The following is an 18493-nucleotide window of genomic DNA, read 5'->3' as shown; positions in this document are numbered from 1 at the left end:
AAAAGGCCCGTGCTCGTCGGCGTCAGGGAGGAAGAGAGAGGAAAGGCTAGTAGACATAAGAGAAAATAAGCCCGTTAATACATAAATTATACATAATACACTGGAGAGTTCCTTGTTCTCACATCCAGTTGTGTACAGTACTTTTTGCTGTGGCTATTGTTTCATCAATGTAACATAATGACCCTTAAAGTGCTCATGACACCAAAAGAAGTTTTTTAAAAAATCAATTACAAAATGAAATGACTCACTTAATAAAACATTTTTTGTCCTACTGCTGTCTTGGATAAAGTGTTGGATAAATAAACAAGTATGAAATAGGCGTGAAATGAAGTGGTGAGTTTGACACCTTTTCTGAACCGACGCCATCTTGGTGGTGACGTCACTGCCAGACTACGTTCAGGGAACCAGATGCAAACACACGCAGCCATGAACTCACATTAAAAATGTATTTACTTACTGAAACTGACAGATCGACTGCAAGATGGGCTAGAAAGTACTGCGCACGGCACACAAGGGGCACCTCGGCGTGGTGAAGACGGTGTGGTGGCCGTGCATTGATACTGCCATGGGGGATCTAGTGTGTCACGGTGCCTGTTGCTTCTTGAGTGGGAACACGGGTCAGCCTGCCACTGTGTCTCACACGCAAACTCCTTGGCCTGCAGCGCCATGGGAGCGTGTGGAGGTCGGCCTCTGCAGCAAACTTCAGGGAGTGCCTGCGTATTCCCAGGTCTCGGTCGGGCATGACTTGCACTCCAATTGGCCTGAGGTGTTCGAGCTAAGCTCCGCCACCACACCCACCATTACCGACCACCTGGACAGGCTATTCACACCACAATGGACAATGGTCCCCTATTCACACTGGCCAGGTTTGCGGAGTTCTTGGTAAATAGGACCATCAGACACTTCGGACTGGAGGATTTGTCCCTAAAGCAGGTTCCAACTTAGATTTTGTCCATAGTTGATTAATCGTCGAATGTTGGCGTTTGGGTGTTTTTTTTCAAGCAGAGCTAAACGCGTTCCCTACAAATAAAAGGGAAAAACACTCACATAAACAAATAAACATGACAGGTGTGCCTTAATTTATTTAGTGACACGGAAAGCAAGATGAACAAAACCAAACTCAACAATCGCTGTCGGCAAGTGGGCGCATTCTGTCTGTGCAAGTGGACGTACTACACAGCAGACAAGTGCATACGAAGTACTGTAGGAACAACACGGCTTGCAAAACAACAACTTTCTAAAACTCTCAGTTAGCAACTTCATTTCTTGGAATAAAATCCAGTGGGGATATAGTGTTCCCTCGTTTATCGCGGGGGATAGGTTCCCAAAATAGCCTCCAATAAGTGAAATCCGCAAAGTAGCCAACTTTATTTTTTAACAATTATATATGTTTTAAGGCTGTAAAACCCCTCACCATACACTTTATACACTTTCTCAGATTCTCACATTAACATTTTCTCACATTTTAAACACTCTTAAAGTTCAAATTCCGTTTGAATTTTAATGATCAACCTACTAGGTTGGACACAAGAAATTATTAAGTCCCTCCTCTGACTGTGCCTCTCCGTCCTCTTCATCCTTGTTCAGACATCTTGTTAAGACATATTGCTCCTGTTGTTGTATTTTACTCCTCCTCCTCGTCCTCCATGAACCAAAGATTCATTTACAGTATTCCACGATGGTGACCTACAGCCGTGTAACTTCTGCCTTCCTTCATCATGTCCAGAAGTCCAACTTTTTGTGTGATGGCTGGCTTCCTCTGCCTTTTGGGTGCAGAAAGTTTACGTAGTCCACATTGTGGGTTTTGTTGGGGAGAAACCTTGCAAACACACGCGGTTAGCTTCTTCTGTTTCTACTATTGTTTACAGTAGTGGCGGTTAGCAAGCAGCTCACACGGTTATCTAGCTTGCTAGCCATGACCACAACGGAAGACGGCACAAAGAAGATTGATTGACAATGGTCTACAACCAATCAGGACGCAGAAGACAATGGGCGGTGCAGACAGAAGACAAGAGAATTGAAAGCGACAACACCGCCTCTGCTAAAGCACAGAACTACAGCACTCAACTTCCCACAATGCAGTTCTTCTTAAAGGGCCAGGCTCGGCCTGGAACAGCGTAACAGCCTCACCTATTTGTTATGGTGTGGTATGTAAGAAGCTGCTGACACAAGCTGCACTTTACTTCTTCATCATCTTCCTTTTGAAAACACTTCCACACGTTGGATGATTTTTTTCCGTCCCGTAGACGTTCAAGCTTACTGCTCGCCTCAGCTCCTTGGAAGCGGCTGATTTTATTAATGCGTGGTAAGTATCGGCATTTTGTTAAAAACACACGTCATTTTCCATTCTTTATTTGCACAAATTAGGCTGATTTTGTATCAAAATAGGCTATAACAAAAACAGATTGGTACAATTTTGATCACATGACAGTTTCATACTGCAATGATGACCGAATGACACAACAGCAGGAAGGCTGTGGAAAAGTCAGCCTTTTGTTAGAAATAGACATGGGGGCCTCGCAGGCAGACGGCATTGTGCAGTCGTCAACACTTCCTACCGCTTTCCTTTCCTAACTCATTTCCTAAAGCTTGCTCTAACCCAGCATGCACAACGTCAGTGCCATCTATATCCCACACCTTGAAGGGCAGGTCACAACTACACAATACCGTACACGCGTCACATTGACAGTCGAACCAGACTCCTTCGAGTCGAATCGTTGAATAGTAGTCTATTCTAAGACACTCCTACACAAGCCTCTGCTTTTTTTATCGATCACGAGTGCAAAATAACCCATCATGGGGCCAAAGAAAGCGCTAGTACTTTGAAGGGAGAAACAGTATTCAATTCAATAAATAACAAAAAAAATAGCAACGTAGCAAAGGTGGCGTCTGTGTGGCTCTCTCCTCCCCCATCCTGGCCAACAATTATACATAATAGTGACGGTAAATGGTCATCCATCCATTTCCGTCACCATTTCTATGTATTTCACATTGTTTTTTTTGCATCTGAAACTGTATTAAAACTCTATCTAAATTTAAAGTCTTGTGTATTAATATTAATTGGATTTACATGATTTCCTATTGGAAAATATGTTTCAGTTTTTGTGCAATTCAGTCATAGACACACCCTTTGGAACATAACATAACGTAACATAACGTAACATAACATGACATAACATAACATGACATAACATAACATGACATAACATAACATAATATAACATAACATAACGTAACATAACGTAACATAACATGACATAACATAACATAACATGACATAACATGACATGACATAACATAACATAACTTTATAACATAACATAATATAACATAACATAACATAACATAACATGACATGACATAACAACATAACATAAGATAATATAACATAACATAACATAACATAACATGACATAACATAACATAACATAACATAACGTAACATAACAACATAACATAACATAACATGACATGACATGACATAAAAACATAACATAATATAACATAACATAACATAACAACATAACATAACATAACATAACAACATAATATAACATAACATAACATAACATAACATAACATACCATAACATAACATAACATAACATAACATAACATAACATAACATAACATGACATGACATAACAACATAACATAACATAATATAACATAACATAACAACATAACATAACATAACAACATAATATAACATAACATAACATAACATAACAACATAATATAACATAACATAACAACATAACATAACATAACAACATAATATAACATAACATAACATAACATAACGACATTGGGTAACGACATTGCGACTGGGCACAGGGGACTGTGGCTGGAATCGCAGTCAGGGCATGTGGCAACATATGGCAATATATACAGTATTATTATTAGCATTATTTTTTAACAGTACTGGCCCTGACAGTGATATCTGCCAAGAAAAATCCTGGATGGTTAAGTCTCCACTGAAGGCCCATGTACCAGATTCACCGCTCGACACTGCCTTCAAGCTCTTGTTGTAAGTGCATTAGTCTGCATTATTACACAATTACATGCTGATTACATCATTAGTGTCAGTGTGGTTACTACCATTTAGATCAGCCCGGTGCCATTATAATACAGTCCGTCCCTTGCAATATGACGCTTTGATTACTAAATGACCGCTGCTTTGTGGTAGACTAAGGTCTATTCTTAGTCAAAACAATTTGAAATACAAGTGAGATGTCGTATTCTGGTCACTAGGCGGGAGTAATGACACAAAACATTGAGACATTAGCTTATATTACATTACCTTAACACTGGATTAAGTCACCCACGGCATGTCTGATGTGATTGAGTGAAAAAGGTTTTTGGCTTCTTAAGTTTAGAAGAAATAAATTCAAGGCTAACTGGTTAGCTCGCTGGCTTGCTAGCTTGTTAGCTCGCTAGCTAGCTGCCATCTCGAGTCCCTGCAGCATAACATTGCACAACGTGTTGTAAACAACGAATAATAGAAGTGTAAAGGTGACTATAGGGGTGTTATTTCATGTCTACAGGGCTCTAATAATGCTAAAATCTGTATAAACAGGTTTTCTATGCTCTAACTACGAAGATATTGCATTTATTAACAGTGAGTCCTACATGGTGGAACATCTATCGTGGTCGGGTCTGGAAGCAAATACCCTCAACAAATGAAGGACGACTGTGCTGACTTTCGGTACACATGCTCGTTGCAAATGACTGTTTACTGTTTCAAACTAAAGCGTGGTGGAACTGAACTGTCCCGCTGTGGCTAAACTTGGGACACTGCAAGAACTTGATGAGAATTAGTGGACTGCAAAATCTGCACGATACTCATCAAACGTCCTTATCTTTTTTGTTGAGTGTCATTCCTCTTCTTGGTGGTCTTCCAACTGAGAGTCCATTCCTTCTTCAGCAGGTGGTCTCCTTCATGCATCAGTCTTTTGTTCCTCACACTGCGATGCTTGCTAGAGAAACACACGACTTCATCCTCATCTGGCTTCTTCCGGCGGCAGATCCTCCATGACTCTCGCCAAGCTCGCACCGCCTCTTGCTCCTCCGCCTCGTCCTCGTTTTCCTGATCTTCGTCGCCTACCCTGTGAGCCATCGCCACCATCCAAGACTTCTTCCAGGAGGAGAAGGAGGTGTTGACTTTGTGGAACTGCAGATGCAGCGGAGTCTTCGCTTTGCGTTTGGTCGCTTTTGAGGACTTGTGCTCTGTTCTTTCTAAATCTACGTTGGAGTCTCCGTCATCTTCCTCCTCATGCTTTGCATCTGTTATCTCTGCGTCTTCCTCATTTTCATCATCACCATCCTCATCCTGTTCATCTACTTCTTTGTTTACTTCTTTTTCATCACTCTCTTCATCCTCTTCTTCATTATCATCATCATTATTCTCCTCGACCTCCTCATCTTCGTCTTCAAACTCCACTTTGTCTGCTTGTTTGATGCCACGCTCTTCATCTTCTTCTGCATTTGACCCCATCGTTGCATCCTGGTATTCTTCTTCACTCTCACGTTCTTCATCACCTTCTACGTCCTCTTCGTTTTTCTTTTGGTCCTGCGTGCCTTCCTGCTCACCCTCCTCATCCTCCGCTTCCTTATCCTCCTCAACCGCCTCATCCTTGACTTCCTCCTCCTCAAACTCCTCTTCCACTTTCTCTTCCTCCTCCACCTTCGTGCATTCCCTCTTGTATTTCTCAACCTCCTCCTCGACGTCTTCTTTTTCCTCCTCTTCAACAGCCTCCTCCTCCTCAGTCGTTTCCCTCTTGTCCTCCTTAATCTCCTCTTCCTCCTCCTCCTCAGTCTCTTCCCTCTCGTCCTTCTCCTCCTCCTCTTCCTCGACTTCATCTTCTTCCTGCTCAGTCTCTTCCCTCTTGTCCTCCTCGACCTCCTTCACCTGCTCTTCCTCTTCCTCTTCCTCCTCCTCCTCAGTGTCTTCCCTCTTGTCCTCCTCCTCCTCAGTCTCTTCCCTCTTGTCCTCCTCAACCTCCTTGACCTCCTCTTTCTCCTCCTCATCAGCAGCGTCCTCCTCTTCAGCCTCTTCCTCCTTGTGCTTCTCAAGCTCCTCCCCCTCGACTTCATCGTCTTCCTCCTCAGTTTCTTCCCTCTTGTCCGTGTCAACCTCCTCTTCCTCAACTTCATCTTCCTCCTCCTCAGTCTCTCCCCTCCTGTCCTTCTCAACCTCGTCATTATTGACTTCTTCTTCCTCCTCCTCGACTACCCCAACCTCCTCCTTTTCTTCTTCTTCCTCCTCCTCAGTCGCTCTCCTCCTGAGCTTCTGAACCTCATCCCCTTGTAGTTGCGTCTTCTTCTCCTCCATGTGCATTTTATTGCCCTGTTCCTCATCCTTCACGCCATCATTGGTGTCCTTCTCAAATATTTGCTCATCTCCGTTTTCCTTCTCCTCTACCTCCTCATCCATGCATGGTTTCTCCAGATCATGGACGTCCTCATCCTCCATCTCCTTGTTGTCTTTGTCATGAACCTTCTTCTCCTCCTCAGGAATTCCACTGTCCTCACGATGCTTCTTCTCATCTTCTTCCTTGTGTGTTTCATTTTCCACTTCAAGCTCTTCATCTCCTTCCTCCTCTTCATCAACCTCTTCTCCATCTACTTGATCATCGTCCTCCTCCTCCTCGTCCCTCTCCTCATCTTCATGATCATCTTTTTCAAACTTTACTTCCTCTTCACTGTTGTCATCATGAACTCCCTCATCTTCTTCTTCGTTGCTCTCCTCCTCTTCTTCCAGCATTTTCTCCTCTGATTCGTCATCCTCTTCTTCCTCATCATCTAACCATCCATCGTCCACGCTTTCCTCGTCCTCTGTGTCATCTTTGTCGTGCTGGCTCTCATCCAGGTCGTGCTGGTCAGGTGGGATCCATCTTTTCAGGCTCCTCCAGGAGTCTGACCATTCAGTGGCGTCCTTCACGCCATGTTGCAGTTTTGCTGTGAGGAGGAGGTTGAGGAGGTCACGTCTCCTCATCAGCATGTTGTTGTGCTTGGTTTGGCTTTGCAGTGAAGTCATGCACCACCTGTGGGCAGAAGACCAGGAAGGCTTAGACAGGGCATGTCTAGCATGGGTTAGTGTAAATGTACGTGTGTGTGTGTGTGTGTGTGTGTGTGTGTGTGTGTGTGTGTGTGTGTGTGTGTGTGTGTGTGTGTGTGTGTGTGTGTGTGTGTGTGTGTGTGAGATTGTTGACGTTTGAAAAAGTACAAATGGAGCACACGTCATCATTTGTGACAAGCAAGAAAAGTTGTCCCGCTTGTTTTCAAATCAAAAGGACAAAATATGGAATAAAAATGTCACGTTCAGATCAGCATGGGGTTTTTTTTGGGAAATATCCGATAATATCGGCCCAATGTTGGCATCCGTATCAGGTTTTTCCCTATAATGAAAACCGATAACAGAAAACTGCTGTATATATATGCCTTCGGGCTCCCGTACTTGCTGTCATAGAGATATCCTGCGGCGCCAATACATGGAAATACTTCGTAACGTCCTGTGTTATTCCTCGCAGTCGGAACTGGGCTTGAAACCACGGGCGTGGGTGTGCCGCAGATAGCACCGACGTTAGCTAACTCGTTAGCTTGCAGCGCCGCCGGCACGATGTCGTCGTCAGTTGACATTTTTACCTACGTCGAAAAGTGTGGAGTTGTGATTCACAACGAGACAGGAGTCGAGGTCAGTGGCATCAGGCATAGATAGATAGATAGATAGATAGATAGATAGATAGATAGATAGATAGATAGATAGATAGATAGATAGATAGATAGATAGATAGATAGATAGATAGATAGATAGATAGATAGATAGATAGATAGATAGATAAACCAATATTGTGGGTCACCACAATATGTTAACTCCATGACAAGAGATTACACATATCGGTATCGGTTGATATCGGAATCAGAAATTAAGAGTTGGAGAATATCGGCATATCAGTTATCAGCAAAAAAGCCAATATCGGACATCCCTAGTTTTTTTTTTAGGTCTGTGAAATGATGAATCAGATTTATCACAGTTAAACGAATGAATCATGAATAATCACCACTTCCAAATATGTGTGAAATATGCCCATTTTTACTGTATATTATTGAAAGAAAGATAAATGACAGGGCAGGATTCAATAAGATAAGAGTAAAAAAGAGTGAAAAATCAAAGACTGCGGGGGGCACATTGATATTTAGCATTTTGTAAACCAACCATGTTATATGTACTGTATTTCAAGAAAAAACAGCCTCCGTCTGAAGCTTTGAGTTATCGGTGACAAAGCATATTATTAATAATATGAACTTATTCTCCTTCATTTCTCATCGTTTTTCTTTAATCCTTCAACTTTATGCTACCAAAATGGAGCTCTTTTTCATCATAACATTAAGACATTGCTCTTGTAAGGTTACAACTTCTTTCTATTCATATTTTGACTTTATTCTTGTACAATTACTGCCGTTTTTTCCCACTTTTACTGTCGGTGTTTGTTTTGTTTTCTTTTAGTTTTCCTGTTAAATTCTGTTTTTAGAATGTGCCAATCAAAAAACAACCGTGGGCCGCAAATGGCCCCCGGGCCACACTTTGGACACCCTTGACTTAGGGTGAATGAGATGTGTTTTCTACAGAAAAAATGGCCTATTTTCAAGGGGGAAAGTAAATAAATAAAACATTATTTTTTTCCCAGAAAATCCATTAATTTGCAGGATCAAAAATGCAGAATCGTGAATGTTTATGTGATTAGACTTCCTTGACTGAACTGTTCATGTTCCCTTACGCCATCCCCACACCGTCAGTCTTGAATGAAGTGAACATAATACTGTACATTACAGTTTTCCAAGTACTGGGAAAACTGAGAGTACACAGTACGCAGCCAAACATACTTTGTGTTGGTAAGGATTTAGAGATTTGTGTTCATCAAACATCATCTATTTGATTTTTTCTTGCATAATAGTTATGACCCACCTGATCTGCTGCCTGTAACTCCAGCAACATCTCCAGCTCTTCTCACGCTCTTCTCCTTCCTGCAGAGGCGCTGCAGAGACGAGCCAGGACCGGCCCCAGCCGGGCAGGAAGACGTCGTTGATCTTCATCATTTCAGCGGTGAGCTCAGTGAGTGTACAGGCTTCAGCAGTAACTGCAGCCTTGGAAAGCCTCCATGAGTCTTCCCACCCGAGGGGCTCGTCCTGACAAAAACAGTCAATTTCTTATTAGTTTTCTACTTCACTGGAAGAAATGTGTCTGTTGATGATTGGCCCCACCTCCTCCAACAGTTTGTGTACTTTGTCGAAAGCGTCGCTGTGACTTTGTTGGAGATCAGGCCAAACGCAATCCCACGTTTTTTTCTGTTGTCTGAAGGCAAAGTTCATTATTTTCCATGTGCCAGCCCACACAGGAAGTGCATATTCTTCCATTTGTGGACTTGGGATCATATCTCTGTCGAAAAGAAGATCCCATTGGAATGGTTTCTCCTCACAACGCTCCGACAGGGTTGTAACTTTCACCTGCAAACACGCATGAAGCTATTAGAAAATAATATGACACAATACTACTTCTACTAAACGGGGAATATGTCAGGTTTTCTTTTTCTTTGGAGAATATCTGGGTAAGCAAAATGATGGGGCAACTTGTAATTTGCACAATTATTCTACAACTGAAAAATGAAAACGTTCCCACATCACTTGATTCATTTGTTCATCTGTTAGCCATTGAGCTGAAATAAGCTGTTCATCAAATGATCAAAAGTTTAAGACCATAGCTCCAAAAAACCCGAAACCCCTGTAAAATAGACATAAAATATTCAAAAAAGTACTCAGTAATGAGTAGCTGTGACATTCTTGTTAGTCACCTAAGCCAGTGGTCCCCAACCCCATTTGGTACCGGGCTGCACAGAAAAAAAAATAATTTCCATTATTTTTTTTTGTTGTTGTTTTATTTTGAAAAGTGGCTGGATTGTCTCTGTTACATCCGTCTCACTTGACGCATGTCCATTGGGCGTGTGCTAACTTTATCTCATGCCGCACAGATAGACTACTACTGTATTTTTACCATTTTTCTTTCACCTCATATTTGGTGACAAATGCTGATACTATGTGGGAATGCATAAAGGTAAGTTTTGATGACTTATTGAGTGCTAATGTGTACATTTGTCTCAAGTTAATTCATGCTAGCAACACTGCCTTTTACCACACACGTCAAACACGATGTAATAATCTCTCTGGAAAAACTGGTGGATGGTGGGTGGGCATTCATTTTGTGCTTTTTGATGTTATTCATGTCTTAGTTTTACACAATACATCATAAATAAGATAAATTAGATCGCTATAATGTACGACACCCCACCCCCCCAGTCTGCGGGAGATTTCTGGGAACGCAAGCCGGTCCGTGGGTCAAAAAAGGTTGGTTACCACTGACCTAAAGAAGAAGAAGAAGGAGTTTCAATTGACTGTCTTACTGTGTCTAACCTCAGCAGCAATGGTGCGCAGCGAGAGGCCTTGCTTATGCGGCTCAACAATCACACCACATTCAAAGACAGAATAAAGCCACATTTATGTTTTTAAAGGCTGTGGTCTTTTTGATCAGCTGATGAACAGCGTTGGAGTTGGGAGGGTAAGGTGAGGAGCGGTGAGTAGTGGAGAGGAAACGTGAAAATACAGTCGGTCAAGTGAACAGGAACCAGTGATAAAGGCAGACTGGCATGCCTTCTTTGTAAGGAGGAGTTTGCTTACCAACGAAGCAGCTCGAGTTCAGCCTACCACATCAAAGCAAAGCACCCAGTCGTGAGTGCCGCCACTGCTAACGTTACCAGCAAAGAAAGACATTAGCAATTTAGCGAACCATAGCAAAGCTCTTCTGCAAACTCAACGCAAGGAGAACACCCCACGTATGAGCAAGTCTGCGACCGACAGGCTGACGAATGTTCTTGCCGAGTGGATAACGATGAACTGCAGGCCCATAAGCATAGTGGAAGACGAGGGGTTAACAGAGGTGTTGCAAACTGCGTCCAATGAGCCATCACACAAACCACCGTGCAGGACTACAGTGACCACCAAAATCAGCAAGATGTACGACGACAAAAAGAAAAACTCACAATATTTTGGTGGAGGATTTGCCTAACCGTGTTGCTGTTACTGGAGATTATACAGACGTTTATGATATGGATGTTTTATTTTATTTTCATTTTCTAATTATTTGGAGATTGACAACACAGCAATATTCCCCCCTGGTGGTCGTAACTGAAAGTTCATAGGTATGAATGTGAGAGTGAATGGTTGTTTGTCTCTATGTGCCCTGCCATTGGCTGGCAACCAGTCCAGCTCGCCTCTTCCCCGAAGTCAGCTGGGATAGGCTCCAGCACACCCGCGACCCTAGTGAGGATAAGCGGCATAGAAGATGAATGAATGAATGAATAAATGACCACTGTTTCGTGGTTGACTATGGATTATTATTAGTCAAAATACATTGAGAGACAAGTCATGTATAGTTTTCTGGTCATCAGTAATGTTACATTGATGAGACAAGACATTACATTAGTTACCTTCACACTGCATGAAGTCAGCCACGGCATGTCCAACATGATAGAGGGAAAAAAAAGTTCTCCTCCCATTCCATGTGGAAGTGGTAAGTTTTTGGCTTCTTATTTTATCCTTCTTCCCCACTTGGAACTCTTTCTTAATTTTAGAATAAATAAATTCAAGACTAATTAGTTAGCTGGGTTTAAAGCGGCAGCTGTCTCTTGTGTCCCTACAGTGATTCCACAGCCTGCGCGTTATTGTTAAGCAATGCGGTGTAAAAAAAGAATAATAGAAGTTTAAAGGTGACTATAGAGGTGTCATTTCATGTCTACAGGGCTCTAAAAATGGTAAAAAAAAAATCATATTTAGAAAGTCATAAACAGGTTTTCTATTCTGTGACTATGAAATGGCTAGGACGGCATCTGTTCGACTTTGTTAAAAACAGTAAACAAATTTATAAAGCCACTTTTTTGTTATACATTATCAGCCACAATAAGGTAATGAACTGAAATGAAAACACCTCAAGGTGAGGGCTTTTCTCAACAATTTTACGTGAGGTTCAAAAAAAGATCAATTTGATCAATTAATTACAGATAATAATTAATTAATCTCTCAATTGTTTTAGTGTCTTGACAGCACTATTGTTAATATGAATAAAAATTATGATATGGTGAAAACACTCACTTACCTAATAATTGGGCATACCGTGTATTTACTTACTGTATTTGAATATATTGTAGTCTCATAATTAATGAACGTAACCAATTTTATTTGCTGCGTCCTGCTAGCAGATGGCTGAAATGAAACAGAAAACCAAAGCAAAGGTTTGTAGCAGGTTTCCATACCTGCTTCCACGCCTGACCCCAGCCATCAAAGGACCTGCTCTCAGGCTGCGAAGCGTATCCCACAAGTTTGTAAGCCTTGTTGTTGACCGAGTCTATGGTTGTAAATCCCGGTATGATTGCTTTGGACTCTTTGGCCTTGAGAAAAAGATACTTTGGTGCTTTCACGCTCATCCAGGACTCTTTCCAGCATAACCTGAATACATCCACTTCCACTTTACGCTTCAGGATAAGACGTTTGGGAGACGGGGCCCTCCTGGGAGGAGGGGCTGGAGGAGCTGTAGTTTTGGGTTTGGGAGGAGGAGGGGGTACAATTTTGAATTTGATTTTTGGCTTGGTTTTTTCTGCTTCCTCCGAGCTGGTGACCCTCCTGAAGTCAGAGGTGTCGCCTTTGGTTTTGTCTCCATTGGCCACCAGAGACCAGTGATAATTCCACTTTGAGAAAAGCCTGCAAGCAAACAAAGCAGTGGTGGATAAATTAGCGGATTTATTCTTAATTGTTTTCTATAATACAGTTCAAGCTGCTCTATGTCACCAAGAGCAGCTGCCTACACCAGTGGTTCTCATCAGTTTTGACTGCGGCACCCATCATCATTGCTCAATGACAAGCGGAGACCCAAAATGTGAATATTTTTAAGTCAAACGTCTCATAAATCTTATATTTAAAGGGACTGTTTGCAACACAACGTGAGTTGCAGCGGTGAGATGATGTCCTCTCTTTATGGCGCGCTCTTCTCCAGCAGATATCTGCAGCTGTGTGTCAGACGGACGGCACATTAAGTCCTCACTCAATGTCCTTCCTCTCCCGCTCAAGCTTGCCAAAGTCGCCCATAAACATGGTACGCACCCCGTGGCGGTATAGCAAGTGAATAGCATAGACAAGACTGTGAGGTGCATTCACAGACATCAGGTCATTACATCATTTTTTTTTTTGCACAGGCATAGACCGCGACCCACTGAAAATGGCTCCGAGACCCACTTTTGGGTCTCAACCCACCAGTTGCGAATCACTGTCCTACAGGATGCTAACTTTCCAACATACTGCAAGCTTTATATTGTTGTCAGCTAATAACAATTTGGCAAAGTTTAGCTACTAACATTAGCTATCGTTGAGTGTATAGCCTATCACAGGGGTCACCAACAGAGTGCCCGCGGGCACCGGGTTGCTATTCTATTCTATTTGGTTGCTATTCTTGTTTAAATCACACTTACATGTCAACTGGAAATGACAATATACAGTGAGGTGAAAAAGTGTTTGCACCCTTCCTGATTTTTTTTTTTTTTTTTTTGCATGCTTGTCACACTTAAATGTTTCAGATCATCAAACAAATTTAAACATTAGTCAATGACAACACAAATGAACACAAAATGCAGTTTTTAAATGAAACTTTTAGTTATAGAGGGAGAAAAACAAATCCAAACCTACATTGTCCTGTAAAACATAACTTAACTGAGATAAATTGAGATCTATCAGTGTGGAAAAGGTTATAAAGCCATTTATAAAGCTTTGGGACTCCAGCGAGCCACAGTGAGAGCCATTATCCATAAATGGTGAAAACATGGAACAGTGGTGAGCCTTCCCAGGACTGGCCGGCCAACCAGAATTACCCCAAGGGCGCAGCGACTCCACCATAAGAAAGGCACTGGGCAAAAACGGCCTGCATGGCAGAGTTCCAAGACCAAAACCACTGTTGAACAAAAAGAACATTAAGGCTCATCTCAATTTTGCCAGAAAACATCTTGATGATCCCCAAGACCTTTGAGAAAATACTCTGTGGTCTGACGAGACAAAAGTTTAACTTTTTGGAAGGTGTGTGTCCCGTTACATCTAGTGTAAAAGTAATGGTAAAATATGGTGGTGGTAGTGTGATGGTCTGGGGCTGTTTTGCTGCTTCAGGGCCTGAAAGACTTGCTATGATAAATGGAACCATGAATTCTGCTGTCTACCAAAAAATTAATGAGAATGTCCAGCCATCTGTTGGTGACCTCAAGCTAAAACCAAGTTGGGTTCTGCAGCAGGACAATGATCCAAAACACACCAGCAAGTCCACCTCTGAATGGCTGAAGAAAAACAAAATGAAGACTTTGGAGTGGTCTAGTCCAAGTCCTGACCTGAATCCTATTGAGATGCTGTGGCATGACCTTAAAAAGGCGCTTCATGCTGGAAAACCCTCCAATGTGGCTGAATTACAACAATTCTGCAAAGCTGAGTGGGCCAAAATTCCTCCCCAGCGCTGTAAGAGACTCATTGCAAGTTATCACAAACGCTTGATTGCAGTTGTTGCTGCTCAGGGGGGCCCAACTACTTATTAGGTTTACGGGGAAATCACTTTTTCACACAGGGTCATGTAGACTTTTTTTCTCCCTGAATAATAAAAAGTTTCATTTAAAAACTGCATTTTGTGTTCAGTTGTGTTGTCACTGACTAATATTTTAATTTCTTTGATGATCTGAAACACTTAAGTGTGACAAACATGCAAAAAAATAAGAAATCAAGAAGGGGGCAAACACTTTTTCACACCCCTGTACACATTGTACATGCAATAAACGGTATTTCTAGAGCACTTGTCTCCCTTCAAGGTAATGAAAGCACTTTGTCACCTCATTGGCATAGTGTTGACTGCATCAGGAGCAACTGGGGGTTCCGTATCTTGCTGAAAAATATTTAGGCATGGTCACAGGCGGGAAGTGAGGATCCAGAGGATCCAACCCACCACCATCAGGTCGGGAGATGATAACTCTACCATCTGAGCCATGCCGGCCCACTACTACTACTACTGTAACTACCACTATTACAGTAAGTAGCACTACTTTGCCAAACCTCTGACTATAAAGTCACTTTGAGTGTGGATGAACACTTTGTATCTGCAGTTTGATATCGTGTATAGTGAAAGCTTTAAGAATGTGATCTGATCAACGAATAAGATTGAAATGAGCCGTCATGCTGGCTTGGCCTTGTACTTATACTACTGTACTGTATAACTGCTCTTTCTGCAGTAAAGTTATGGCTGATGCCAGTTGTGTTCATTGTGTAAATTGCTCACAATTTCAGGGAACTTTTCTCCTTCAGTTGTTCTTCCTGTTTGCACTGGTCTGCTATTGTCTGCGCTCTCTTCTCCCATTGGTCTCTCAGACGCCCGTTGCTGAATGACCTCTGCTCCGCCTTCTTTGACAACATCCTGTTTCCAGGAAGAAATCCACACTTTGAGACCTTAATAAACAACATGATCAGTTTAGTCTGTAGATTTTCTGATGTTTATTGAAAAATAGAAGATTAGGGAGTCGTAAACTGGATTTTTTTCCTATGTGATACTGTTCAAATATGTACCGTGGTAGTGCAAGTAAAAAATATGCATGGCAGTAAATATTTGCCAATGTGCAGATGAGTGGAAATTGTCACGACTGTGTGCCTGGTTGGACCTTGGCTGTACCAAAAATACAAAAAGACGAAGTACAACAAAATCAAGCGGTGACGGTCAGGGGGAGGCAAGGGTGAAAATAAAAAAAAAATAATAATAATAACATAAAATAAATATTAATATATGCCAATTGAACTGTACTATAAATGCCCTGGATGTGTCGGGGACAGGAAGTGGTGTCGCGGTTCAGAGCTGAGTTTTGGCTTGTCATGGGTTACAGCCACAACACTAGCCCATGCTATTATGATGATGATGATGATGATGATGATGGTGGTGGCAGTGATTATTGTGCCTGATGTGAGATCATTTAAACCTGCAATAAAAGCCTGTTGTTCCGGCCATCACGTCTGGTGCTTGTCTCACCCAACAATTATGGTACTAATACCTAGTGACCAGTGTAGAATACTACATTCACAATTTCAATGTATCTTCTTAATTACTTGTATTTGTATTTTACTTCATTTAGCCATTTTTATGCTTAAAATGCTTAAAAAAAAACATCAAATGTGCTTAAATATGATTTTTTTTTACTAATAGACCGTATTCAACTACAAAAAAGCATGAGTAATGATGTATTCTTGATGGGTGAAGCCACGAAATTCGAACCGCAACGTGGTACGGGACGACTGTATGTAGATCACAGACAGCTGAACTCAAAAACCAGGCGTGACGCATTCCCACGCGTGTATGTGGTGCAAAGTTCTACTCAAGCACTGACCTTGCAAGCAGCTGTACCACCAAGTTGCAGTGCATGATGAAAAATGGTCTTCCCGGCTCCTTTTGGCCTACAGTCGTCCCTCGCTACATCGTGGTTCAAACATCGCACCCTCACTCTATCACAGTTTTTCACAAAGTAATGAATTAATAAACGATGGCTGTTTTGTGGTTGAATACGGCCTTGAATACGGTGCCGGTGTTTCACAGCCGCCAGAGTGATCCAATGTTTCCAAGTACTAAAATGAAATCCGTTTTTCAAAGTGGAAAGCGAGAAAGGAGATCGGATAGTACAATACGGTTGCCAACTGTCCCTTGAAAAAACCTGTAGGTAGAAATAAAAGTACATGTCCCATGACCATGAGTTCAAACAAACACACTTTTGACACCCTTATTACCTCGACAATCAAAAATAGTCACCAACTGTCACCAATGAGGGAATATAATCAACAAATCCACTTGCTCACCTACAAAGCCATGGTGGTTTTACAGCCTATTATTTTACCTACAAAGGGCCTGTGCTTGAGTCCAGGCTACGACAAATTTTTACCGTTATTTTGTACTAAAAATAAATTATTGATCAATTTGCATTCCATTGTATCATAGTACAGTAATCCCTCGATTATTGCGGTTAATTGATGATACGTGAATTCCCGCGAAGAAAGAAATCCTTATTTATATATACAGTATTATATACATCTATTAAATTACATATATTGTGAAATATTTTCGTAATTAGAGCATAGAAAACCTGTTTATGACTTTCTAAATACGGTTTTTAACATTATTAGAGCCCTCTAGACATGAACTAACACCCCTATAGTCACCTTTACACTCCTTTACCCAATATAGTAGACATAATAAACGTAAATAAGCCATTTAAGACATAAATAAGACTTGTGCTCGTGTGTTACTATAAATGTGTTCCCCTCAGGGGAGCTGAGTGGCCGGCGGACAGGAAGTGATGTCAGGGGTTCAAGGTTGAGTGATGTTTTTATTAGGGATTATTGTGCCTGTTGTGAGATCATCCAACCCTTCAATAAAAGCCTATTGTTCCGGCGATGAAGTCTGGCATCTGGAGAACATGAGTGTACTACACCTAGTGACCAGTGTAGAACACTACGTATTCGCAGCGTCTTTGAATGCATCTGTACTTCAGTTCATGTAGTTATTTTTATGCTTGAAAATTCTTAATATATATAAAAAAAAATACATAGAATTTGCTTCAGTATGCATATTTTTTTTTACTTTTTTATTTAACCATAAAATTGCTTGATGTATTAATTACAATATTTTTGAAAAACTGATGGGAGTGATGCCACAAAACTCAAACGGCGATGCAGCGAGGGACGACTGTACTCCAAAACATGCATCTAAATGAATTCAGGTTTCAGTCAAATAGCCTAAAAATAGCGTTTAATGGGTCAAATTGCATCCTAGAGATGTAGTGAGCACAGCTGCCCAAGATGATTTTTTTTGATGGTGCCCAAAATCCCTGGTGGCACCCCTGCCCACAGGCCTAAACGTGACACAACAGAGACACACTAAAAGACGCACAAAGACTCCACTCCACTACAAATGACAATATTAACCTATATTTTACATCTAACAAAACTAAGAAAATGACATATAACACTGTATCCTCTCACTATTGTGTTGCTTGGTAAAATGTATTTTTTAATGGTTTGCCAAACAGGATGAGGTGTGTTGTAGGTACTGCCGAAAGTCACATTATTTTTTAACAAACAATTTGAGTTGATGTCATGTTTGACCGCAGAGCTTGGCTTGGATGGATTTGCCCATAAGTTGCCCTTGGTCTGTGTAACACAAGTTATATACTGTTTAAAGTAGGACATACAGTATACTGAGAATTACAGACGAACATACGTTAAAAACACTCCCAACTTACCTGCTGTCTTTTGTCTAGTCAGTTAAATCAATTGTAAGCGCTGCCTTCCTGTGAATGAAGGTTGAATACTGTTTGGGTCCAACGTTTAAGCCG

At 41.5% G+C, this 18493-nt stretch overlaps 1 protein-coding gene across 1 annotated transcript; it reads right to left on the bottom strand.

Moving 5' to 3' along the window:
- Positions 1 to 1122: 1122 nt before the first annotated feature.
- Positions 1123 to 18493, bottom strand: LOC129170571 (golgin subfamily A member 6-like protein 22). Its single transcript, XM_054758352.1, has 6 exons — positions 18401 to 18493; positions 15403 to 15537; positions 12362 to 12806; positions 9264 to 9506; positions 8968 to 9188; positions 1123 to 7045 (listed from the first exon to the last, which is right to left on the bottom strand). Exons 2-6 carry the CDS (start codon positions 15534 to 15536, stop codon positions 4858 to 4860), a joined length of 3231 nt encoding a protein of 1076 aa, XP_054614327.1. The 5' UTR covers position 15537; positions 18401 to 18493; the 3' UTR covers positions 1123 to 4857.

This window comes from Dunckerocampus dactyliophorus, chromosome 17, assembly GCF_027744805.1.
Source record: "Dunckerocampus dactyliophorus isolate RoL2022-P2 chromosome 17, RoL_Ddac_1.1, whole genome shotgun sequence".
Classification (NCBI taxonomy): Eukaryota; Metazoa; Chordata; class Actinopteri; order Syngnathiformes; family Syngnathidae; genus Dunckerocampus; species Dunckerocampus dactyliophorus.
Note: the sequence above shows the minus strand (reverse complement) of the source record. Positions and strands in the feature narration are given on the sequence as shown.

Bases quoted from the DNA above. Each gene is read 5' to 3' on its own strand.
- LOC129170571 (XM_054758352.1), bottom strand. From the start codon at position 15,536: ATGTTGTCAAAGAAGGCGGAGCAGAGGTCATTCAGCAACGGGCGTCTG. The intron at 9,507-12,361 runs GTATGGAAACCT...GCGTGTTTGCAG, and splicing joins GGGGTCAGGCGTGGAAGCAG to GTGAAAGTTACAACCCTGTC. The intron at 7,046-8,967 runs GTGGGTCATAAC...TTCTGCCCACAG, and splicing joins AGTTACAGGCAGCAGATCAG to GTGGTGCATGACTTCACTGC.